Source organism: Guyanagaster necrorhizus (genome assembly GCF_019112545.1).
Source record: "Guyanagaster necrorhizus MCA 3950 unplaced genomic scaffold BT62scaffold_32, whole genome shotgun sequence".
NCBI lineage: Eukaryota > Fungi > Basidiomycota > Agaricomycetes > Agaricales > Physalacriaceae > Guyanagaster > Guyanagaster necrorhizus.
This window is the reverse complement of record NW_025064911.1, coordinates 87,537-111,219: the sequence shown is the minus strand read 5'-3', so window position 1 is coordinate 111,219 and position 23,683 is coordinate 87,537. Positions and strand designations below refer to the sequence as shown.

The window sequence follows — 23,683 nt, the reverse complement described above, 5'->3', positions numbered from 1 at the left end:
ACTAACTGAGGGCTTTTCAAGCTAATGAACTCACCAGCTACTTTCTAATGGATAATGAATGACATCTTTAAAGATCTCATCACCACCAGAAAGGTAACTATCTATCTAAGTAATATTCTCATCATGTCAAAGATGAAAAAGGAACACCAAAGGCTAGTACAATAGATACTAGCCTTAATGAGAAAACACAAACTGTTCCTCAAAGTGGAGAAGTGTGAATTTGAGATGTTGGAGATAGAATACCTCAGAATAATCATCAGTGAAGAAAGTATCCATATAGACTTCATTAAAGTTGCTAGCATCATAGAATAGCTGGAACTAACAAAGAAGAAGGAGCTCCAATTCTTCTTGGAGTTCACCAACTTTTACTGGCAGTTCATTTGGAACTATAGCAAGATAGTCTGACTAATGACACAATTGACTAAGAATGCCTTCTGGGCTTAGAGGCAGTTACAACAAATTACATTCAATGACTTAAAACAGTGACTAGTAGAGGACATAGTACTTACTATCCCTACCCAGGATAGCAAATTCCAGATCAAGGCTAACTTCAGTGAAGAAACTATCAGTGCCATACTATTCCAGGAACAAGACAGAAAGTGGCAGCCAGTAGCCTTCCTGTTGAAGGCCTTAACAGTCACTGAAAGGAATTATGAAATCTATGACAAGAAGCTGCTCATAATAATGCTCACTCTGGAGGAGTGGAGGTATTATTTCATTGGTGCTGAACAAGTCTTTGAAGTCTAGACTGATCATCAGAATCTTTGATATTTCTGACAGCCTCAAAAACTGAATTAATGACAAGCTCAGTAAGTGACAGAACTGAGCCAATACTAATACACTCTACACTATAAGATAGAGACCACCAACAAGAAGGCAGACCTTCTCAGCTGGCAGGCCAATCATGATCAAGGAGTAGATAACAACAGAGAAGTCACATTATTAAGATCCAAACATTTTTGGGCCATGACAATATTGACAGAAGAAGAGATCTATGAGAGGGTCAAGAGCATCACCAGAGACAGCCACAAATAGGACTAACATGTGGCCTCATCTCTGAATCATGAATGAGGAATGACAAAGAAAGGTGGAATAATCTGCTATAATAGCCAGATCTACATTTCAAGAGATCCAGATCTAAGGAGTGAGATTATTGCTATATGCCATGATCATGCAACTGCAGGACATCTGGGGATAGCCAAGACCAAGAAATTAGTCCTATAGAAATATTAGTGGCTAAAGATAGGACAGAATATTGAGCACTACATGAAGGAATGCAAAACCTGTCAGTGGAGAAAGGCTATGATACAGGCATGGGCAGCACCACTTCACTCTAATGAAATACTATAATCATCATGGACTCACATTTTCATGGACATGATCACTAGACTTCCAGACTGCAATGACTATGATGCAATCATTGTGATCATTGATTAGTTCTCCAAAGCAATTCTTCTGATTGCATGCTCAATCAAATTAACATCAGAAGGGTGGGCAAGGATTCTGCAGGATGAAGTTTACATGAAATATGGCATACTCTAAGTAGTCATCTCTGATTAAAGACCACAGTTTGTGTTCAAATTTTTAAATGATCTATACAAACTTTTCAACATCCACTAAAATGCATCCACTGTGTACCATCCACAAACTGATGGACAGACCAAGAGGGTCAACCAGAAGGTCAAGAAACATTTATGCCTCTTTATCAACTATCAGCAAGACAATTGAGTTGAATGGTTAGCTCTGGCAGCTTTTCAACATAACAACCAGGTTTACTCTGCAACTAGCAAATCACTATTCTTCATAAACTATGGCCATCATCTCAATGTCACCCAAACAACATGTTCCCATATCACTACACTGGCCTCCTCCAATTTTGCCATCTTCATGGGAAAAATACATGATGAAACACATGTCACTCTTGAGAAAGCAGTGTCCACAATGAAAAAACACTATAATGCTCACTGTCATATCACACACATATACAACCTTAATGACAAGGTATGATTGGACATAACCAACCTCTATCTGCTACACCCAAAACAGAAACTTTCTGACAAACAGATGAGCCCATTCTCTATTCTAGCAAAAGTCAGACAGTTGGCATACAAACTCCATCTACCTGCCCACTGAAAGGTTCACAATGTGTTTAATAAAATACTTCTCACATTATACATCACACTAGCATTCTCAAATCAGAAACAGCCACTTTCTCTCTCATCTGACCTGATCAATAATGAAGAACATTATAAAATCAATCAAATACTAAATCACAAGTTGCAAAAAGTCAAAGCTAAGAGAGGTGGCATGATGATAACTGTAGATTACCTGATTAGTTGAAAGGGCTATAGCATTGAATTAAACTAGTGGATCAATGAAAAGCAGATGAATGCTGTAGAGATGATACAGAAGTACAAACTATCTCTAAATTAAGCTATTGGGATGATAGTCTTAAGGAGAGGATAATGTTATAATTTTTCCACTTTTATTCCTCTTTCTATAAATTAACCCCTATTTATGCTTAGTCAGGGCATCTAAACTAGACACTTAGAACTGTGAGAGAAGCTTAGTCATTACAACAAGCTAATCCATTATTATTCTCTAATGCAGCAACTAGCTCTCAACAATGCACAATCAACCTTTTGTGTATAGTAGCAATACCTAAAGACAATGAGCACAAGGACTTGAAAACATACAATAGGTAGTTATATATTTAATTCTATGATATACAGTATATAAGCAGACTCACTCTTGCTAGTAATTCCAAGCTTCAAGCTAAAGTTTATTTATACTCATTCTACTCTTGAGCTACTTCTCTTACATCTTGAAGCATTATGATCAAAGAGCACATCAAGTGGACTCTAGGAGAAGGCTCAAACATGAAGTCACATTAGTTTATCACATGTTCAGATCATGTGCAGCTTAAGCCTAACAGGCCTGCCAACTTTGCAAGCCTATAAAAGATGATACTGAGTCATGTAGATATTTTGTAATTTAGCAGAAGTAGCAATATTGATAGGTATAAAAATAAGCTTAAAAAAGTAACTGTATGAGCTGTGAATGACAGGAAAGAATGCATTTTATACCTTCTATTACTGATAACATAGTCTGCAACTTCTATACCACACTAAAAATAATGTCCAAACTGTTGATGGCCTATAATAATTGGTATAGTTGGAATTTAAGTGAATCTATGTGGCATATAAGGAGTTAGTGATCTGAAAGATAAATCAGTCAATAAACAGATGAAATAATACTTATAAAGAGGCAAGTATATAATGTTTTCAGCCTTGAAATAGGACTGTGTAGATGCATAAGCTACTGAATATGCTGCTGAAAAAACTATACTATATATCTAATCTCACTTAAATATTACCTTTTCACAAGCTCAAAACTTTATATAGGTAGTATCACTGTTAGAAATAATTCTTTAAGCTAACAGAAGCTAGCTCTACATGATGAAATGGGAATTTCAGTGACTATATGTATGCTAAGAAGTGTACAGACAGGATCATTCATCTATAGTAAGCTTTATAATTGCTGAAAATGATAAAATGATAGTTGTGAGACTTATAGTGTGAGTTGGATATTAGTATTGAATGCAAGCAAGGTCATCCATATTGCTGTCATTGTCATTGAGCAACAAGATGAATATTACAAAGAGTTCCACTATATATATGCATTCAGATTATCAAGGTTCATCATATTGGAAACAGCTTGGTGACTTTCATCATTGTTGCATTGATAATGATAGTAAAAGGAAGAGAGACTTTGGGCCAGACCATATCTCTGCATCTCCATCTCAGTCAATATTAACTGCAATAGATCACATCTGTACCTAAACTGCATATTAGCAAAGTTTTTGATAAGTGCAGTGGATACAGCTGATGATGTGCCCTAAAGAGATGAAAGTAAACAGACAGAATAGAAAGTAGCATAGGATGGACCCAAAAAGAATTCAAGTACAAATCATCTATATATAAGTCAAATTTCAAAATATATCTATTGTCCCTTCTATGACAAAATCATTTCTGATTCCTGCTTCCACTGATACTGTTCTTTTATATAATGAATAGCTTAAGTAAACCCCCAGCTGGAAAGCATATAATCACAACTATTCTATAGTATAATAAGCATAATAATCATTGCTTGCTATAAATTACATTCTATGGATCAATTGTTCATTTAGTCAAACTCAAGGCACAAGAATACAACCAGCAAGTAAATTTACAAGTCATACAATTAGGTGAAATGCTACATATTACTGTTAAGCCCAAATTCCATATGACCAATAACATGTGATAAACTGACACAACCTTGCACTTTGGGTTAGAATGTCAGAGTCCACTTGATATGTTGATGGTGCTGTGTTGTCAAGGCATTGCAAGTCACTCAAGATAAGATGGTGAAAGAATAAACTTTAGCTTGAAGCTGGGGTTACTACAGCAAGAGCTATGCTACTTAAATACTAAATGCTTATCATTCTAAGAATATCTCTATCTAATTGTTTATCCTGGTGCTGTATAGTGCTTTGTCCAGTGTCACTAAGATACCTACAAAAGAGTATTGTCTGCTGTTGAGCTGTTACTGCTGTTACTGCTGCAGAATGACAAAAGAGATACACTGCCATTAAACAGCAGTTAAACAGCAGTGTAGTAGAACCTGGGTTGGGATGCTGACTAATTCTCTCATGGTCCTAAGCACCAGTCTAGGTGCCCTGACTAAGCAGAAATAGGGGTCAATCCTGAAGAGTTCAAGGGAAAAAAAAAAGAAATCAGGAAAAATCGTAACAATTACTCCAATGACGAAGCCATTTCGCAAGCTTCTTAACCGCATCTTCACCATCAAAAAAGTCTCTTCCATTCAATGAGACGGTCACTCCTAATCCAGCTTCTTTCAGTTTATATACTTGCAACAAACGCTGCCTCCAGTCAGAATTAGCCGGAAGGTGATAGGTCCTCAAAGCCTCGGTGTATGGAAACGACAAGACCAGCGATTGCAGCCCACATTTGTGTCTGGATACTGCCAGGGCGTATAGGGAATCGTCTTCAAATAATGATGTTGCAGGAAAGCAGATATGCAGAGACAATCGCTGAAGACATGGGACGAACAAAGGTTCTGCCAATCTTTGCACTATTTCAGTTGCCGTTTTCTTGTTTACGGCAATGACGAGATCTGTGAGGGACGTAAACATCCCCATGACGATATCGTTAAGAACCGGTAAAGGAAGAGGCCTGTACATGGCGAAGGATCGAAGACGGGGTTTGGAGCGCTTCAACAATTCGGAGATCATTCCAAGTTCATGTACAATATAATCGAGTCCTGAACACCGCTCTTTAAGACAAGCAAAAAGAGTCAGGTCCTCCAGTGCTGGAAAAGTACAATACTTCAGATCTGTGGGAATTTCGTATCCCAGTGAAAGCTGTCGGATATTTAAATGGGTTATTTCCGATAATGGTGCCGGAAATTTCCACATGTCCGAACAACCGTCAGACATGCTATGGAAGGTGAACGATTCCAGTTCCGTCCCTTCCGCAATACAACCATAGACAAGGGATTTGTCAGACGTCTCGCCTAGCTCAAAGTCGAAACTGATGCTCGTGAGTTGATGAAGAGGAAGCGATAATTTGGCAAAGAAGTCGCCAGCTATTGTAACGGAGCGTAGTAAAGGAACGGAACGGAAAATCCGGGAAAGCGCGGTACCAAAGTAATCTCGTGGGTGATTGTGGTACATGGTAAAATCCAAGCTTTCTAGCATTGGGAGGCGTCCCGAGATGTTCAAAAGGCCACGGATGCTTTCAGGACTAGAGACACAGAGAGACAGGGATTTCCACCGTTGAGATGTAGGAGCGATGCATTCTGTCATTAACGCCCGTGCCTGTGAGGTGTAGCCCGAGCTCTGAATTGACATGCTGAGGGGACAATTTCTGGACAGAGCGAAGGCGGTGTGGAGGAGGAGACGATTCTTCGAGTTGTATGATTCACTCGTCTCCCACTGGTGTTTAGTTACATTGATGTTCACCTTAGACCAAAGGGATGGCGATGACAAAACAAGGACCCTCCATGTGTAGCATATGCTACGAAGGATGAACGGAGGTGATGTGAGGCACATCTCACTATCACCAACTGCCAAATTGAATATGTGCAGCAGGACGTCAGGTGGTACGCGTCGGATAGGGGACAATAGTGATTTATTATCAAAGAGATCAGCCACGGTGTGATCGCACTCCTCTTGAAGACGTTGTAGAACAGATTGGATCGAAGCGATTTCCTTTTGATGAGATTGCACTTCGATATTCAGACGTTGTATTCGGGTATTGATGGAATTGATCATGGAGGAGTCCAGGTCCAGAGACGAGAAGCCGGCACGAAAGAATGGAAGGAGGTCCACGTCCGTGGTATGAGGTTTAATTTCATAATTGACCCTCTCAAGGCGAGGAGAAGAGGATAACTTTTTCTAATAGCAAGTTAGAGGAGGTACATTGGCTTGAATGCATCTAATACATACCTCGACTTCACCCATGTTCCTTGTGAGTGTCTTGTTTACCCCTCGATAACGGCTAGGAATAGTCTGTCAGTTAATGGATCAGATGGGTTGAGAATGAAGGTGGAAACAAGGTAAGATATGCCTACCCTAGAGATGACAGGGTTGCAGTAGGAGATGGTGATGGTACCAAGGTACGAAGCTCGCTGGTACCTCGGCTTAAATACTTTGCAAGTGAGATGTCTCACATCCTGATCTTTTATATGATATATGCAAAAGACAACGCAGACCAAAAAATCGCAGTCGAAACATGGAACAAGATCGGTGAATTCCGAGACCTAAACGAATTAGTACAGTATTCGAAACAAAAAACTAAATCAAGTCATCCAGCTAGAGACACCAGACTTCACACTAAATGGTGCCCCTAACCTCTATGCTGTTAACCTGAAAGCAAAGTAGAGCAGTCAAATGTCGCATGCGTGAAGAAAACGTGAACGCATCAACCCGTCACCGCTCCGAGTTCGTGCAGAAATGTTATGAGCATCGAATTATCTCGAGGGCTTAGCTGCATTGACTATACAAGCATGTATAAGCCAATGATCAGAGATAGCACGACGATGGCATTCACATTGTATAGGTCATGATATTCTTAGCTACGAGCCTCGAGGATGGTTGCTGGACGCCATCATGGGCTTTTTGATATCACCATCGTCAAGACAAAACAAAGTGCGATACCATCGCTCAGACGTCCCCGACACCACATGGCACACGGCGAGACGTAGCATCATCGATGGAGAGTATCCTATCGCCATGGAGTTCGCGATATATGACACAAGGAATCGTCCCTTGAGAGCCGTATGGCTCGGCTCTTGATGGTTAATATGGCCCTTATCATAGGCCATAACTTGAATAGCAAAATGTGCTTTCACACAGTGATTGCCAAGGAGCCTCGAGGACTGTCGCGATGGAAGCGAACGTGCTTGGTACAACACATTGGCGATAGCTCTTCCTCGCAGAGGGAGAAGTATTGACGTTGTGATAATATACTTCACGTACAGCTTCCACATCCGAGAATGGTATCGTGTATTTTTGATCCCTGCGTTGATTCTTTTCTGACGGTTTCTATGAATATACCAAAGACCTTCGGAAACCGGGCTTGCTTAGACAGTAATAAGGGCCGAGGAACGATAGTCATATCTGAGAGAAAGGTCAGTACAAAAAGGTTACGTGGTTGAGCGACCAAAAGAGGTCCTGCGGCGACGAGGGCAGCACCGAATTGTGAAGATGGTGGACCGCCTGAAATGCATTAGACAGAATAAAGACATCTCGAATCTATCGGTCAAAAGGCGGAAAACAATAGCCGAACAATGAAGGAGGTTGATGGAGGGTGAAAGCTTGAGGGCAAGCTGGCCTACACAAGGCACATCAGTGAAAGATACCATAGATAGCAACCTGGAGCATACCTAAGATTTCTACAGATATCACTTCTCTCCACTCTTGGTAGATGCAATTGTCTTTGCTGAAGATATCATCACTAAATTTGCGATAGCTGAGATTTGTCGGCGAATTAAATGTTCATGTCAGCGGGAAAAAGAAACAATTGGTATACACGGACCTACCATTTTCTATCCATGCATTTGGAGAGAGCATGTAACACTGTAGTTGATGACCTTGAATTGAAGGCCCCCTCTCTCGGAAACCAGACATTGAGGGTCTCATCAAGCCGCCGGCACCCGGCGCTGATCATGCTACTGCTCGATAAAGATACCTCTTTCATGCATTGCCACCGAAAATCCTAAAGGCAGTACAAATCGAGAACCATAAGGAGAACATAGCGAAACAGTTAACTGACTGTGCGTTGTCAGCCATAATCAGCATCAAGGCCAAGAGGAAAGTCGATTCGTAAGCACAGGTTGCGAGAAAAACTGTCAGCACACCTAATGTCAAAGAACGGGCGCCTTCATAGAATTCGATTAATGGCCTTTAATAGTCGGCTGGCGCATCTTCTCTAGAGACTGGTTAGACTTCAGGAAATCCACAAGGTGGAATAGGAAGATAACTCACAAAGTTCACCGAAACCTATATCTTGTCAGTAGCACAACCCTCATTGAATCCCACGAGAGATTTTTGCGGTGAGTCCACGAGCTCCGCCAGGTGTAACTTCAAAGTTCTGGCAAGGCCACTTGCCTACTCTGCATGTCAAACAAACAAGGGTAGTGTGTAAGGATGAAACAATGAGTTGGAAAAGTCTTATACAAATTATAAGAAAAGTCAGTACAGAAAAAAGTTGTTGGGATAGCAATCCCGAGCCAATACGAGAATGTACTCGAAGATGCTATGTCAATCAGTGGCAGCTGACTTCGACCATGATCAGGACTTATATAGTATTTCGTAGAAAACTCTCAAAGTAGTACAAAATGTATTTAAGTATGATGTCTCTCTCTCGAGAGGCTAATCTAATCCTCTGTATTGTACTCTCCTCTATACTTACAACACAAGTAATCACTCTCGATAAAGCACTTTATCTTTTCCATACTGTTCCCATCTTTATGTGCTATTTTTGGTGCCGATCATTGTGCACTGCCATCTACGAATCCCCAAAGTCCGGTTTGTTCGTACCTGAAGGAGTTCTACTTCCACCGCATCTCTCTTTACGGACACACGATAAATCTTTAGGATAAGATCGCGTGAGACTCCGAGTTGTTGGCGGTCAGTTAACTTCATCCGATCTAAACAACCTTCAACTTAACTACCTCCTTTAGCTGAAGAGCGCCAATGAGTATTATAGTGATAATGTCTGACGGGACTCTTGCTGTCATGCGTAAACCTTTAGAAAATGGATTAGTACTTCCCTAGTAATAATCAGGATACCTTTGTAAAATCTATGCATTCAGAAGATGAGAGAGAGTTCCTAGGAACTTAGAAGTAAGTTGAGGTTCAACTGTAACCTCGGAAGGATTGTGTTAGTAGAAAGCCGATTAACTTAATGAGGTTCAGTGTATGCTTAAGATCACTCAATTGATGATACATAAAGCAGAAGTAGGTTAAAAAACAAGAGGAGCATATTATATACTCTTCATTTCAATTGTGAGAATATTCTATTGACTCCTAGCATGTTGAAGCTAGAGTCACTGTAAGTACAAGAGCTGCGGCATATGCACATAGCCATTGGTAATAAGGGGCATTACCATAACACATGCTAGGAAGTCAACTTCCTCGAGATCACAGGAGCCTGGGACCCTTCCTGCTCTCTTCCTTTAACAAGAGGCGTCAGGATCATCATTGCTATACCATTGAACAGTTCCGTGCCAGAGTCAAGAAACTCAAATGATTTCAAGAGCTCGGCCAGGATCGAGCAGTCCGTATTTCCATCTAGGCGGTGTTAAAGAACTAGAACAGAGGAGGAGAAAAAGCGTACCCAATACAGCCGCGTGCACCATCACCTAAAGTAAGCGTGAGACAGTACAAATATTAAGAGGGATAAGACTCACTGAAAGTAAGTCTAGTATTTTCAGTATCAGTCGATGTTTAGAGAAAGATCAACTTACAAATTTGCGTAGAGACCAACCGAGGACCTATTCTTCTCCTCCGTTTTGAGGAATCGCTCGGGCATCCATTCGTCCACGTCATTTCCCCATACACTCGGGAGTCTGCACAGTTGTTTAGGCGAACATTTAACATGTAAATCAAGAGCAAGATGACATACCGATTGTATGTATAAATTGATATCATCACCATTTGCCCCTTCTCTACCGATACCTCGTTCTATGTCTCACCAGTCACTGTTTGGATCGGCTCGCTTAACGGGATAACATCGTCTTCCGTTGCACATCGCAAAATGTTGTACAAGATGGGATGCAGACGGAACGTTTCCTAGAGATGGTTCATAATAAATAGACAGAAAAAGAGGGACAGTTACGTTGATGGCAGCATTTAGAAGCGGCATGGATTCATAGTCCCCGGATCCTTTCCGGATTTCCTCTCTTACAAGGGTTTGGTGATCAGGCCGTCGACTTAGTTCGTAAAGTACCCAGGCTATTGCATTGCTTGGAGGCTCTTCACCTCCGAGAGTGATTGCCCTAAGGAATAATCAACGAACTTGTCAGAGAAATTAGAGGATCTTTCCGATACGCCGACTGTGACAATGTCTCATCCTTGTCCATCTTTTTTTCGTCGGAGGCCCTGGCTATAAGAATGCGCTTGAGTGTACGCTAAATCGACTGAATAGACACCTACCAAGGATAGTGCCAAGATCCTTCGAATCGTCGCGAGCGACGTTCTCAATTGCCTGACGTGCCAGCTGTTTGGCCGCATCTCTGAAGTTATGCATGATCCTATCCTCTTTTCGTGGTATTCTATCGTGGATAGACAAGATCTTATCTGGCAGGAAACGCCAGAGAGCGGGAGTAAGAATGGTGAGCGACGTGGCAACGATTTGGGAGAGCGAGGCACCGGCATCAGAATCAAACCCGGATCCATGCATGAAATGAAAGCATACAAAAAGACTTTGGATGTATCCGCCATCTCCGACGAGTCGCCATCAAGTGCACCTAATCGGGCCCCGAAAGAAACTGAAAGTAATCAACGGACTATCATCTCAAAGTTCATATAAAACTCACTTAGAGCAATGCTATCTAAGGCAGCAAGGCCGGCCCATTCCAACATGTTGATTTCCTTTGGGCCTTTGCTGACAAGCGCATCTAACTTTTCACAAAGCTATTGGAGCACGTTAGTAGTGCAACCCCCGCTTGTGAAAAACTGACCTCGGTTGCGGTAGCCCTAAACACGGGCATGTATAGCTTCAGTTGACTTGGCGAAGACATCGGATTGAGTATCCGCCGTTGATGTTGGTGAATGGTACCATCGGCAGCAATAATGCCTCTTCCCACTATCATATTCCACACATGAACGGTATCCTTCGCCTTTGGGTATCGATAACCGGAAATACGGAGGATGTGCTACGCAGCCTTCGGGTTCGAGGTCATCAGGATATCTTGCTACATTGTTACCATAATCAGGGAGGAGAAATGAACAAAGACAACAGAAGCACCTACAGCGAAGCATCCGCCGATACGAAAAGTGTTCCCATAAGTTTTCTGCCAGGTTGTCTCTAGACCACCAACGGAAGGTTGAACTCGTAGCGCCAATTCGTGACCTAGAAAAAGGTGCAGCACGCGTTGTCTTTCCTGCTTGGAAGCATACCTAGTAAAATAGATGGACGAGGAGGACCTCGAAGACGTCCTATTGCTTTAGACCGACGAAATTTCAGCAAGAAGAAAAGAGAACTTGAAAGGACGATGACCAAAAGTATTATGGTGATCTCCATTATCGTACGTCTTCATTGGCGTGCACCTTATAAGCAGACGGAGCTTTGATAATTGGAGCGTGATTCTCATGCTGAGTTTGCACGTTTGAACCTCTAACGCTTCAGTTAGTAAAGAAAATTTGCGAATCATCCGTTCCAACCGCTCCAGTGCGAGCTTAAGACCTATTCGAAAAGGAACACGGTCATAAATTGGCACGTAAAGGTCGACCGTTGGCACTTGAAAACAAAAAGGGCACTTTGCGCACCATCGACGGCACTCTGTATAGAAATATGGGACTATATGGGGATCCTCATCAAGCGGTTGCATCCAGGAAACTCGCACACATTGGTATCTTGATTGCTACCTTTGAATTTGCCATCGGAGCAAGTAGGACTACGTGCAAGCCTGCCGGAAGGAACCTACAGAGAGCGGTCAGTAGATGCAACGTGCGCGAATTCCACTAGGCTGATGGTCGCCGACGCAACTGATAGCATCATGCCTAACAATAAAAGGGAAAAATTGCCTCAAGGCGGACCCATGGCCAAGCCAAGAACTCCATCTCAACATGCATTGGTAGCATTTGGCAGAGTCTGGATCCTCCGCGATCACGTGCCCATAAAGGCGGGATTACCGTAGTTCTTCGTTTGTCTGTAGCCAGATCTGCAACTACCGCCAGCACTTCTCCATTATCCCTCTCGGACCTAGCGATATGGTTCCAGTAATCTGTTGCTGTTCTGAGCGCATTGAAGTCCAAACACAGGTAAGTGGCAACACTAAGAATCCCTGCGGATAGAATGAGTTACATCATCTGTAATAACGTTGAGTACTGTGACAAGAGAAAGATGTGTGTAGCGACATATGTAGGGCGGTTTCTTGTCACTGGCTTTCGACCCTCCCACTCGGCCCGCTGAGTCTTGATTGCTAAGAGGAAGTTGGTCCTCTGAAATTCCACTTGCGAAAGGCGCGCAAAAGTAGCTCCGTAGTGCTAGCGCACTTTCTCCCTCCCGAACGAGCAACAATCAGCCTAAAAAGTCATCAAGAGAATCCTCCATATCAGCCTTAGGGTCTTTGGGCGCAGCGCCTTGAGGGAGTGGCAACGCTGGAGCATTACTATAGGATGCCTCTACAAAAAGTTAGTCCCGCAGCCGACCATACAAAATTCTTGATTCGCCTTGCTTTCTGTATCGAGCACTGGGGACAACGGGCTTCTTCCGCAGTCATTCTGATTTCACACGAAAACGAGATTTGAGGTCTAAGTAAGGCTGAATAGGTGTACAGCGACAGTGAAGGAAAACTGGACCTCGATTAGCGTCAGCTACTGCCTTTTCCCTTCAAGCTCTTCGTTCCACGCGATCCTCCTGACCCTTCCTTTATACGACGATGCTTCTGATGCTACATGTATGCCACGAGAGAATGTATGCGCCAGCCAATCATCTCGTCGTCGTCCAGCAGTGCCGTTTGCAATGACGACCCTGGGTTGTCGGACAACCATTGTCTCTCAAAGAATGCTGACAAGTCCAGTTCTAGTTCCACTGCTGGTTCACTTAATAAGAATGAGGACGCGAATTATTAATATGCACAGAAGCGACGCACCGAACTCTGGATCTGGTTCACGATATCGGTTCCTAAATGTCTCTTAACTTGCAGTTTCTCGGCCCTGTCTTCTTCATCTCTTCGCCCAGTGCCTCGCCCTCTAGGACCAACTAGATTTGAGGTCTACCACAAACAAATATGAGTCGGGGTCGCCAATCTGGGGGTGCGAACAGTGTACGATACCCAGCTACATATTTGGACGGCCGCAACGGTGTAAGACAACTATAAACAATTATATAATTAATTATTCTGCAGTGCGCTAGCACTATTTACCTTTTTCTCAGCCGAATTATGATGCTGATTGTAGAAAATTGAAGCGATGATCAGATCCATTTTTGTTCTTCAACTTTCTTTAAACACTGAATGTATAAATAAGTATGAATCCAATGGAAGGATGACTAGTAGCTCTCAGTATAAGAATTGGATATACTACTAACTGATGGACTACCAACGAGGTACTGTAATGGGGGACTCGTAGACAATCCTTGCCTTGATTCTACAAGCTATATTCACGCCTCCTCTGCGTAAATCTCTCTCTTTTTTCATTGCTATACTTACAGTTATCGTATCGCTATCGTGCCTCATATCTTTATCATCATAGGATCATGAAATCCAGGTCGTCCATTTATTCTCGTCTCCTCTGGCAACCTGTGCAATCTGCTTCGCTACGATTCGGTCCGCCTGCTCGCTTGGATGCAGCTCGTCATACCTACATCGGTCATCCACGTCAAAGTAAGATCACTACCACAACCGGAAATAAACAAAATGGAATGCACCCACCAGAGATAACTATCCCGATCCGTCCCGAACACCGTCGTGCACTGGACACTACCAGTCTCGCCTTCTTCTGGATACACGCACGACACCACTGCACCCGTCACATTCAGTGGCGCCGTTCCATTCAAATACATTGCCGGGTTATCATGTATATCCTGAAACAGCCCATGCGAGTCGAAGATCCCGATATGGGCACCCGGAACTTCTGGTACCAAAGCCTGCAGCATCGCGCGCGACAGCGCATTCCCACTCAACACCAGCTCGCGGATAAACACGCTCCATTCTGTCGTGTTCCGCGGCCCGTTGAAGTAAAAGTTTGGGTACGAGTATGGCGCGTACAGGATTGTCTCATTCAGCGGGACCATCTACGCCCCGGGCCGTCAGCTGCGTCTTCTTTCTTATCGTGGTGGTAGTCCTTACATTTTGAAGCAAAAAAATCCTCGCCCCGTCCTCATACAGTACCCGCACCCAATCTACCATACAGCCCGCCACGTCTACGATCGACGCGTTATTGCTCCCTGTCACCAACGAATACACCCCCACATCATTGGTCCCTATCCACTGTGTGTAGAGCGTCTCCTCCGGGCCCAGCGTGATCGAGCCATTGTGCTTTTCCGCGAAATACAACGGAAGCTGGCTCTCGAATATCGACGGAAAGGGACGGGGCGTAATCTTGTTGGAGCATGTTGCCCCTGCGCGCGCAAAAGGGTACAGGCTGAGGTTGGCGTACCCCGCTGCATAGACGGGCCACATTGTCCCGCCATCGCCCATGGTGGTGATGTCGGTGTAACTGTCCCCAAAGGTAACCAGGTTTTTGACTTGAACTGCGAAGGAGAGCAGGGGAAGAGAGAGAAGGAGTAGGAAAGACATGGGAGGTCGTGGGAAGGTCGAACGTAGTGCTGTTTATATGGGTGAAGTTTCTCCGAGGTTGTACCCATGACCATTGCAAGCTCTTCTCATACGGTCCGTCGTCGTAAGTATTCCGGAGAGTCAACGAAGAAGTGCCACTGTCTTGTATCACAAGGATAGAACTTGAACACAAGAACACATTCAGAAATAAAACTCGAAAACTAAGGGTCGGAGTCGGAACTGGGTTCAGAACGTGAACGTGCATGATTCATAACGAAGCAACAGTCCATCGCAGATACGTTGAACTGGCGCGGAGGATGACCAATACTTGAGCTCCCTTCAGAGTAGTTCGAATGGACCATATGCTGATGTCATTTAGGCGCGCTGATAGGAGGAAAGAAGGGCGGGTTCACTTACCTAGGTGCGCAGGAATGTTCCCGAAAACCCTCAGGCCGAGCCAACGATGAGTGGAATCAACAATTGAGTTGGCAAAAAGTGGTCGATGGCCTTATAGCTTCTTGGGACTCTCTGGGAATAGGAACTGGAAGAGGGGTTGAAGGCAGATAACAGAGCTTTCGACTCAAACTGAATCGTTGCGTCGGTGAATCACATGAAAGTATGTAGCTCTGTGACGTCAGTGCTCACTCTCTCGCTCGATGGGCAACAGTCAGCCTAAAAGTTCGTCAAGAAAATCCTCCATATCCGCCTTGGGATTTTTAGGCGCAGCGCCTTCGGGGAGCGGTAACGCCGGGGCACTAACATAGGAAGCCTCTGCAAAAACTCAGTCCCGCAGCCGACCACACAAAATTCTCTGACTCGCCTTGTTTTCGTTCTCGAGTAGTAGAAGCAATGGGATTCTTTCGCAGTCGTTCGGATTTGGCACGAAAACGAAATTTGAGGTCTAAATAAGGCTGAATGAATGTACAGTATCGTTATTATAAAGGAAAACCGAACCTCGATTGGCGTCAGCTACTGCCTTTTCCCTTGACAATTCATCAAGCTCGTCGTCCCATACAATCTGCTCGACATTTCCTTTGCGCGACGGTGCCTCTGACCCTATACCACGAGAGGATATATGCGCTAGGGAATGATCTATGTCATCGTTGTTATCGGGTGGTATCGCTTGCAGTGACGACCCCGGGTTGTCGGACAACTTTTGTCGCTGCAGGAACGATGACAGGTCCACTTCTGGTTCGATTATTGGTTCGCCTAGCGAAAATCAGGACGCGAATCAGTGATATGCACGAAAGCGACGCACCATCGGAATCGAGCTCTGGGTCTGGCTCAGCGTATCTGTCTGCATTGGTGCCCAGATGCCGCTTGGAGAACTTGCGCTCCCTCTCGGCCTTTTCTTCATCGTCTTCCTCGACTGCTGCCTCGCCCTCTAGGACCAGCCGTTGGTGGGATTCCGCTGGTCGACCATATCCACGCCCTCGACCACGAGCACGTAGGTATTTTCCTAAGCCACCCCTAGATTTTCCTCGGCCTCTACCACGACTGGCATTGGTTGTCGATGCGGACGGACCAGGCTCCGACATTGGTCATTGATTGAAATATGGCTTGACCGCGATGGTGGTAGAATAATTATTTATTTAATTATTCCGGACCAAGTAACAAACCAACTCCATTTTTTGAGTCCTGTCTAGTAGATACTATACAGATACAGAGGATTTGGGTACGGAAAAATCTAATGATACAATACCGAAAGATTGTGTGTTGTGTATGGTTAGGTAATGCAGTGGAAGGAATTGACGGTAAACAACCTGTGGACGGATTAATAATGCGAAGCACGATGAACGAGTTGGATGCATTCGGGGTGGAGCGATATACACCCCTGTTGATAAAATGGATGCTCTAGTAAAAATGTTTTGGACAGAACAATGAGAGAGCAATGAAACAAAACAGTGAGAGGAGAAAGGAGGAAGATAGTAGCTGCCGACGTCCAAACCTGAATACGAATTGAAAGAGAATAACGACGGAGACAGATATGATTGACCAGTTCAACACGATGACGAACCAAACGAAGTGATACCAGTACAGCTCTGCGTCCGCTTTCGCGATGGCCTTGCGACGACGATCCCACAGAGCAACCGTTTCTTTCCAATCGCGCAAAGCCGCCTCTTGTTCCTCAGTAAAAAAAGGTAGTTCGTGCCGTTGCTTCCGCTTTTCGTCAGTGAGCGTTCTCGGTGGCACGACGTCACGGCGGCGTGCGGGAGTGCGCGGCGTAGGCCTATTCTCTGCGAGACGGGCACGAGCAACAGTTGTATCCGCGTCGTTCACAGTATTACGACGGCGGGGTAGAAACTGTGGAGACCTATTGCGGGGAGATTCCGTAGAGGAGGCAGGGGAGGAAGTAAACGCAGGTGATGCGAGTACAGAGTCGATACTGCGAATAGGTTCAGACGACGGCTCGAATATCGTGATCATCCGGTCGGGGGCGCTCAGAGCGCGACCGCGTTTGGGCCTTTTTGGAACACTCTTGTTGATACCGTTGTGGGACACGGAAGAAATCTAAAATCAAAAGATCAGTTGAACATCGTCGCGAACAATACATGGGGACAACGCACCGTCGCCGTATCAAGATCCACTCCAGATTTACGATTAAGGTCAGTGAAAAATGACACCAGTGAAGAACAGCTGGTCAATTTCCTGATCATCGGCATCGATATTGACCGATGACAGACTTGAGACCATATTTTTTTCGGAGACTTGGTTTTGGGAAGATATTTACGCCATATTGAAGAACGCAGGGAGGAAGAAGAAAGCGTGTGTAGCGCTGTAACAGGGCTCTCGTTGAGAGGATCTTTGGGAACTCTGGCCAAGGGTGGGCGTCGTAACCGCTGACGGGGAAGGAGACCTATATCGACGTAGAACGATTCGACTATCTAGGCACAAGTTCAGTAAAATGAAGCTATATTGGGATAAGAATCCGCCCACCCTCTGTGCTTCATTTGGACCATAGGCAGCCTAATAGTTCGTCAGTTAACGGTAGGATCCATTGTGGCTCGAGGGACTCACGCTGTCAGGAAATTCTACAACGTCTCCACATTTCCTCCTGTTCTCATTCCAGTATTCTCTAGCTTCCATGTAGTGGCCAGCGATGTGCTGCTGAAGTTCCAAGATGCATAGGGCTTCGAGGCGCCCTACAGGATCAGTCCATGGGTGACGCTGCAACGAGCCAAGATGATGAGTACGTGAGCAAAATAACACGTGGAATGTACACACAGGTCCAGGATACGAATAATTCATAGTGCGTTTTTCGTAGAGATTGAACGTTGAACGCGTCTAGTAAAAACAGAAAACGCTGAGTAGCCCGTGAAGAAGCCAACACTAGCTGCCAGCAAGTAAATAAACGAGCGAAGCGTCCAGCGTTGAAAATTTCTGCAACGAGGATAAGGTGCGTTCACAGAAGAGAGAGGTAGCGCTGGGTGGAACGACAGTCCCACGAAAAGTGCACCATCAGCTATTAATGAGAACAAATGCAGCGGAGTTCAAAACGCCACTCGTTTGCCACGCGTGAACATCCCATTGTTCGTTGATGCGAAACGTCCAAATTTGGTCGGGCCTGCTCTGTCAAAGCCTTTGTGTTTTGTGGGGCGGGCTCCCGCAGAATGCCGAGTTTGAGCTCCAGAGCTTTCTTTGTTACGGCCAGGGTCAAAGTCAGAACAGCAGCCAAAGTCAATATACCAACATCCGCCCGGCGCCCATGGACGAATTTCAGGCTTAGGTCGAAGCCACAGTGGCGAACAAAGCAAGGAGCCCGGTATCTGCTTCCGATCAGTGATATCAAACGTGACGTTATTACTATTTCAGGAATTCACCCTCGATGGTGTCACGCCCGCGTGGATAGTACCTGAAGCTGGACAAAGGAAGGCCAAAGCAGTAGGCGACCCAAGGATTGCTGATTAGTATGGCACAGCGGCGACCTGTCAAACCAATTTGTCATCCGCTGTTACATGTAAAAGTCTAAGAAAAATTCGCATATTCATACACGATAAATTACAATGGAAGATTCAGGCTCGCCACATCAACAAATTTTCCCGTCTTGAAGCTTTCATTAGCACACACTCCTACCGCAAGTGCCATGGCGCCATCCCTCTCGTTGGCCGACTGCTTAGATGCATCGCCTGTATCCACTTCTTGACCCGGCTTTGCTCCGAATAACACGCTGAGCATACGAATGTCACCTCTGCCGTGTGCCGAGTGATCAACCTTTACAGGAAGTTGCTGAGGCTTCTCCCACAGTCACTGGAGGGTGACCGTCGTACCCCCCGCATGAGGGAGTGAGTTGGTACCATGAATAAGTCTACCTAAGCCCTCTCCATCATTGGGGGAGCGGTAATCCGATTCGACGACATCAGATTCGAGGCGACCCTCAGAACCGTTGAACATTACACAATGCAATCTACTCCCGGCTGGGTGAGACAGAGTTCTGTTGCTCCACTCCCCACACGCTCGCATTCCAGATCGGAGGAAAGATATCCCCTATTGATCCGCGAGACTTTATTGTCCAAGCATATCCTAATACTATGGACATCTGTAATGCGAACATTGCCGTCACTGACATGCCTGTCCTCAGTGAAAGCTATCTCTACAGCTGGTGTCTTGGAGATCCATTTTTGAAGAGGCTTGTCTTCCGCCAGCGTTGGTTATTGATCCCAGTTTAATGTACACACCGGCTGTAGTGCCTTGTCCTCGTTTTATTATGGCAATCTGTCCTACCCCTCTGTGGACTTCCCCCGGATAGGACTACTCTCCACAGTACCGAGCAATGCTTTGAACAAGCTTATCGAGGCTGTAAATGCGGCTTCTGCCAGCGGTAATCTATATGGTACAATAATCCAGACATTGACTGCCCATCAGTGGCAGCCAGATTGATTTTGTTTACAGGAACAGCTGAATCAGCTCCCACTGGCCTTCCCATCATGGCTTCAACCAATTCACTTGGAGTGCCACAGGTTGCAGCAAACACAAATTTCGATGCCTTCAAATGGTGATGTGTTTTCATCAAATCGAAGACAAGGACTGCTAGGTGTTTGCTGTTGGTTCAGTCTTGTTGCAATCCTAGATCATGAAAGGCAGTTGAAACCTGCAGCTGTGACTCATAACCTTTCAGCATATTCACTGATATATATGTTCTGATTCATGATAATGAAAAACACAAGTTGTATTATTTGTATCCTGTATACTGATTCAATGTCCAAAATGCAATAACAGTGTCTAGATAGATAGTAGCAAACATACAAACTTAACTCAGATATCTTCTGGAGACTGTCAACAACCTGTGCCTTTTAACTTGTTCAAAGAATGCAGCAGATTTGAACATCAATCCCTCCAGCTTCCACTCAGCTTTCTCTTCTCCTTCTCTATCCCACTCTTCTGGGGTTACACTAAACACGAGCTCAACCTTGCTCAATTCCATCTTTGATAGAACTGCATCAAGCTCTGCCCACTTGTCCAGACTCCCAGATATGCCAATCAGGCCATACTCCAATTGGACCTCCTTTAAGCACCCCCCTTGGGCTTTGTGTAGCAGGTGTATGAGTCAATCTGTTAGCTCATCATAGTTTTTGCATCCATCTGCCACATTCCAGTGCCAGGGTGTGATCACAAGCAAATGAAGCCTGGTAACGTTTTGGATATCCGGAACGGGTATCTTTAGCTCGGAGACTCCCACTAGAAATAACTCATCCAGGTGCGTATAAGGAATCGCATTGTATTGTGGGATGTTCTGCTCCGGATGGTAAATTGGATAGGTAAGCCGTCGAATACGAGATGACATGGAGAGGAGCAGGAGGAGGCAATTGATCGTATTCATGTCCAATTGGGTATTGGCTGGGGTAATCACTAATTCTTCAAGCTCAAGAGAAACTTCAGATGATGAGGATGTCTCTTCAAAAATGTATACGTCGCATAGTGCTAGCTTGTTTAATTTGTGGAACCCACCGAGGAAGGTGCCAAGGTTCGTCACAGAACAATGCTTCATCTCCAATTCCTCAACTTCCGGCCAGATGGTATTAATGCCAACTAGGTCCACCTTGACAAGATGCAAGGACATCAAGTTCTTCATCATTGCAAAGGCAGCTGCGGTTCAGAGGCGACCCATGTATGAGAGGGGAATGGCCTGGAGGGCATTTTCACTTAAGGTAAGACTCCTTACAAATGGCGCCGCATTTTGGCACTTTTCTGAGAAATTTTCGCAGCGATTGAGCGACCGATGTGGGATGAAATCGAAGTGTATGGCACGGAATAGGTGATAGCGGCTGCGGTCGACAAGTTGGCGAGAGGATAATGTGCAAGCTGTGAGAGAGGGAACACCATCAGAAAGAGCATCAACTATTCCATCCATGAGTTCCGGCAGTAATCTAGGTGTCGGAACTGCACGTTGTAGGGTAGGTTGTAAGGTAATCATGGTGGTCATGGACAAAGTTCCGGGCAGGGGCTTTGAGGTCCCTCTCTTTATAAATACCGGGGACAAAAGTTTTATGTGAGGCATCTTAGAGTTTGACATTTGATTGATCAAAATTCACAAGATTTATGTCCACTCTGGTATACATCGCTAATATTAGTAGCACACTTCACATCTATCGAACCTCACGAATGAAAACTTGCTGCTTCGACTCGGCCGCGTTTGCAGCGCAATCGACTCTGCTTTGGACTGCCGGCTTATCATCAATTTCAAGACTGTCGCCACCGGAACAACAAGGGCATGGCTGATCGGCTTCTTCTATACTCGGGGTCGGGGCCGCTGCACGAAAGTCACTGTGGCGGCAAGAGTCCTCGCTCCTGCGGACACCACAGTCAGGGAGACCGCAGCAACTGTCGACATCACTGCTAGCCATAGCGATGTCAGGAATTCTTTCAGGTTAAGAAGACACCAAACGTAAAACGAGAGAGGGAGAGAATTGGTAGTGCAGATAAAGCTTGGCGCAGCACATGGCACGTACTCACGGTTCAGGAGTTCCCAGACATCTTACTACCTAAAGACAAACTTCTGGCTTGATGGAACTAACAAGCAGTAGCTTAGACTCAGTAATAAAAAAGGCAGCTCTCGGGCCGTATCCTTTGCCACAAAAAATCGTTACAAGGATCATATGTATTCCTGTACCAGGAGCGACCTTCAAGCAGCAAGAAAAAGCGAAGGATGAAGTTAAGATACCACGAACTTGTGATTAACGCGAATCCTCGACAAAAGACCTTCAAAAATTGTTTTACATTTCCAAACCAGCAGAAACTGAGCCTGAGAAAACATACATACCAAGCCTACTGTACATATAAAAACTACAATCAGGATAGCGACATTTTGGTTTCCATGTGTAGAAACGTTAAGTGAATCCGACGACATCGAGTTCGAGGCGACCTTCAGAACCGTTGAACATTGCATGATATCCTTCCCATGGGGAATAGGTGGTCTAGAGGCTGGTCAGTGGCTATGACAGCAATCAAGAATAAGAGGTACCAAGTGGTATGTCAGGGTTGCACCAGACTTGTAGCGCACCATGACGCTCATGTCGTCCTCGATAGCTATGTCAGGCCCGAAGACCTGTCAATGAGAGGGAATGTCAGAACGAGCACCGGCCAATGAAAAGCGCACCCACCTTCATATCACGATGATAACCGTCCTCACTCTCAGCTTCCGTATAAAGCTTCTGCAAAGTGTCGTCCATCTCTATATGCATGGCGAAAGGATCCTTCCTAGCTTCGTCGTTACCACAAACTCGCACAGTCTCTAGCCCAGCCGTTTCTCGTTCCTGCATCCTTACCATACATAGAACGCGGTCTTACCCATACCAGCGACAGTTTCCGGTTCTGAATCAATCCACCGGTTCACGAGATCGAAGTGATGGCCAGATTTGTGCACCATCAGACCGCCAGAATTACCCTTCTGCCGATACCAGCGATGGAAATAGTCCGTTCCATGCACAGTGTCGAGGAGCCACTCAAAGTGGATTGAAATGACTTGAGACTAGATCAGCCAATTATCTCGACATCTAGGCAATACAGCCTACCTGCACCAATCTTTCCTATCAGCGATAGTTCGCTTTCTGTGTTGAAAAAGAAACAGCTGATCGGTAATTGAAGGCAACGGTCAGATGACGACCGGTTCTTTGCACAGTTAGGATGGCGCTGCATTGTCGGCATCGGTAGTCATAGGCTTCTCGGTAAGTACCCGAACTGTAATAGGCAGATTAGAAAAGCCTCAAACCATATAGATTACCGTACTCACCTGCAGCCTCCAGCGCTGGAATGATATATAGATGATGCAAGGCGTTTATACAAGTGACAACAATGGCATCCACTCTTTCCGCCCTGAGCATGACTTTAAACTGCTCCGGTTTATATACAGGAACAGTCGGGGCGCCCAAAGACTTGAGGAGGTCGTTATAATACGCTGCGCGAATAGAGTTGGGCTCAAGGATAGCAACCACAGTGCTGGCAGGACGCTCAACGATGCCCCGGACAAACATCGCTGCACGACTTCCAGTGCCGACAATGGCCGCACGCCCGCCCATCACTGCATAGATGCAGGTTTCGCATCGCTGGAGGAGTATATGTAGGTCCAAGAGGCAGCACGCGGGCCGGTGGAAAGTAATTTGAGACCTTTTCCATATCTATCAGTTTTGGGACTTTGCCTTTCCAAGTCCCATTCTCCAACCAGCACGATCGTGAGACG

At 45.0% G+C, this 23,683-nt stretch overlaps 6 protein-coding genes across 6 annotated transcripts; all 6 read right to left on the bottom strand.

Annotated features, from left to right (window-relative positions):
- Window positions 1-6,997: 6,997 nt before the first annotated feature.
- Window positions 6,998-7,732, bottom strand: BT62DRAFT_452752 (uncharacterized protein). Its single transcript, XM_043180952.1, has 2 exons — window positions 7,113-7,732; window positions 6,998-7,058 (listed from the first exon to the last, which is right to left on the bottom strand). Exon 1 carries the CDS (start codon window positions 7,549-7,551, stop codon window positions 7,138-7,140), a length of 414 nt encoding a protein of 137 aa, XP_043035532.1. The 5' UTR covers window positions 7,552-7,732; the 3' UTR covers window positions 6,998-7,058; window positions 7,113-7,137.
- A 1,951-nt stretch (window positions 7,733-9,683) lies between these two features.
- On the bottom strand, window positions 9,684-13,716 carry BT62DRAFT_1010807 (cytochrome P450; the record flags this gene model as incomplete). The annotated part of the gene is made up of 22 exons (XM_043177689.1): window positions 9,684-9,856; window positions 9,910-9,927; window positions 9,976-9,986; window positions 10,033-10,134; window positions 10,191-10,249; window positions 10,298-10,357; window positions 10,404-10,563; window positions 10,616-10,670; window positions 10,721-10,864; window positions 10,954-11,055; window positions 11,104-11,200; window positions 11,248-11,442; window positions 11,494-11,639; window positions 11,687-11,725; window positions 11,787-12,026; window positions 12,056-12,068; window positions 12,135-12,209; window positions 12,326-12,573; window positions 12,647-12,791; window positions 13,384-13,506; window positions 13,555-13,605; window positions 13,657-13,716. The coding sequence occupies 22 exons, from the start codon at window positions 13,714-13,716 to the stop codon at window positions 9,684-9,686; spliced, it is 2,316 nt and encodes a 771-aa protein (XP_043035531.1).
- Window positions 13,717-13,986: 270 nt separating this feature from the next.
- On the bottom strand, window positions 13,987-15,030 carry BT62DRAFT_906912 (carbohydrate esterase family 16 protein; the record flags this gene model as incomplete). The annotated part of the gene is made up of 3 exons (XM_043183653.1): window positions 13,987-14,092; window positions 14,164-14,525; window positions 14,581-15,030. The coding sequence occupies 3 exons, from the start codon at window positions 15,028-15,030 to the stop codon at window positions 13,987-13,989; spliced, it is 918 nt and encodes a 305-aa protein (XP_043035530.1).
- Window positions 15,031-15,544: 514 nt separating this feature from the next.
- Window positions 15,545-16,569, bottom strand: BT62DRAFT_936388 (uncharacterized protein). Its single transcript, XM_043187115.1, has 5 exons — window positions 16,268-16,569; window positions 15,964-16,218; window positions 15,830-15,910; window positions 15,612-15,780; window positions 15,545-15,579 (listed from the first exon to the last, which is right to left on the bottom strand). The coding sequence occupies exons 1-4, from the start codon at window positions 16,545-16,547 to the stop codon at window positions 15,677-15,679; spliced, it is 720 nt and encodes a 239-aa protein (XP_043035529.1). The 5' UTR covers window positions 16,548-16,569; the 3' UTR covers window positions 15,545-15,579; window positions 15,612-15,676.
- A 136-nt stretch (window positions 16,570-16,705) lies between these two features.
- Window positions 16,706-17,503, bottom strand: BT62DRAFT_452572 (uncharacterized protein). Its single transcript, XM_043180951.1, has one exon. It carries the CDS (start codon window positions 17,434-17,436, stop codon window positions 16,864-16,866), a length of 573 nt encoding a protein of 190 aa, XP_043035528.1. The 5' UTR covers window positions 17,437-17,503; the 3' UTR covers window positions 16,706-16,863.
- Window positions 17,504-19,008: 1,505 nt separating this feature from the next.
- Window positions 19,009-23,522, bottom strand: BT62DRAFT_982591 (uncharacterized protein; the record flags this gene model as incomplete). The annotated part of the gene is made up of 9 exons (XM_043189699.1): window positions 19,009-19,245; window positions 19,270-19,383; window positions 22,353-22,421; window positions 22,469-22,552; window positions 22,608-22,708; window positions 22,734-22,760; window positions 22,795-22,975; window positions 23,180-23,184; window positions 23,237-23,522. 9 exons carry the CDS (start codon window positions 23,520-23,522, stop codon window positions 19,009-19,011), a joined length of 1,104 nt encoding a protein of 367 aa, XP_043035527.1.
- Between the last annotated feature and the right edge of the window lie 161 nt (window positions 23,523-23,683).

What these genes read in the sequence shown, in the direction of transcription:
- BT62DRAFT_452752 (XM_043180952.1), bottom strand. Translation starts at nt 7,551, where the DNA reads ATGTGGAAGCTGTACGTGAAGTATATTATCACAACGTCAATACTTCTC.
- BT62DRAFT_452572 (XM_043180951.1), bottom strand. Translation starts at nt 17,436, where the DNA reads ATGATCACGATATTCGAGCCGTCGTCTGAACCTATTCGCAGTATCGAC.
- BT62DRAFT_936388 (XM_043187115.1), bottom strand. Translation starts at nt 16,547, where the DNA reads ATGTCGGAGCCTGGTCCGTCCGCATCGACAACCAATGCCAGTCGTGGT. An exon ending in AGTAGCTGACGCCAATCGAG is followed by an intron (nt 15,911 to 15,963) that starts GTTCGGTTTTCC and finishes AGCCTTATTTAG; the next exon opens with ACCTCAAATTTCGTTTTCGT. An exon ending in TACTCGAGAACGAAAACAAG is followed by an intron (nt 15,781 to 15,829) that starts GCGAGTCAGAGA and finishes GAGTTTTTGCAG; the next exon opens with AGGCTTCCTATGTTAGTGCC.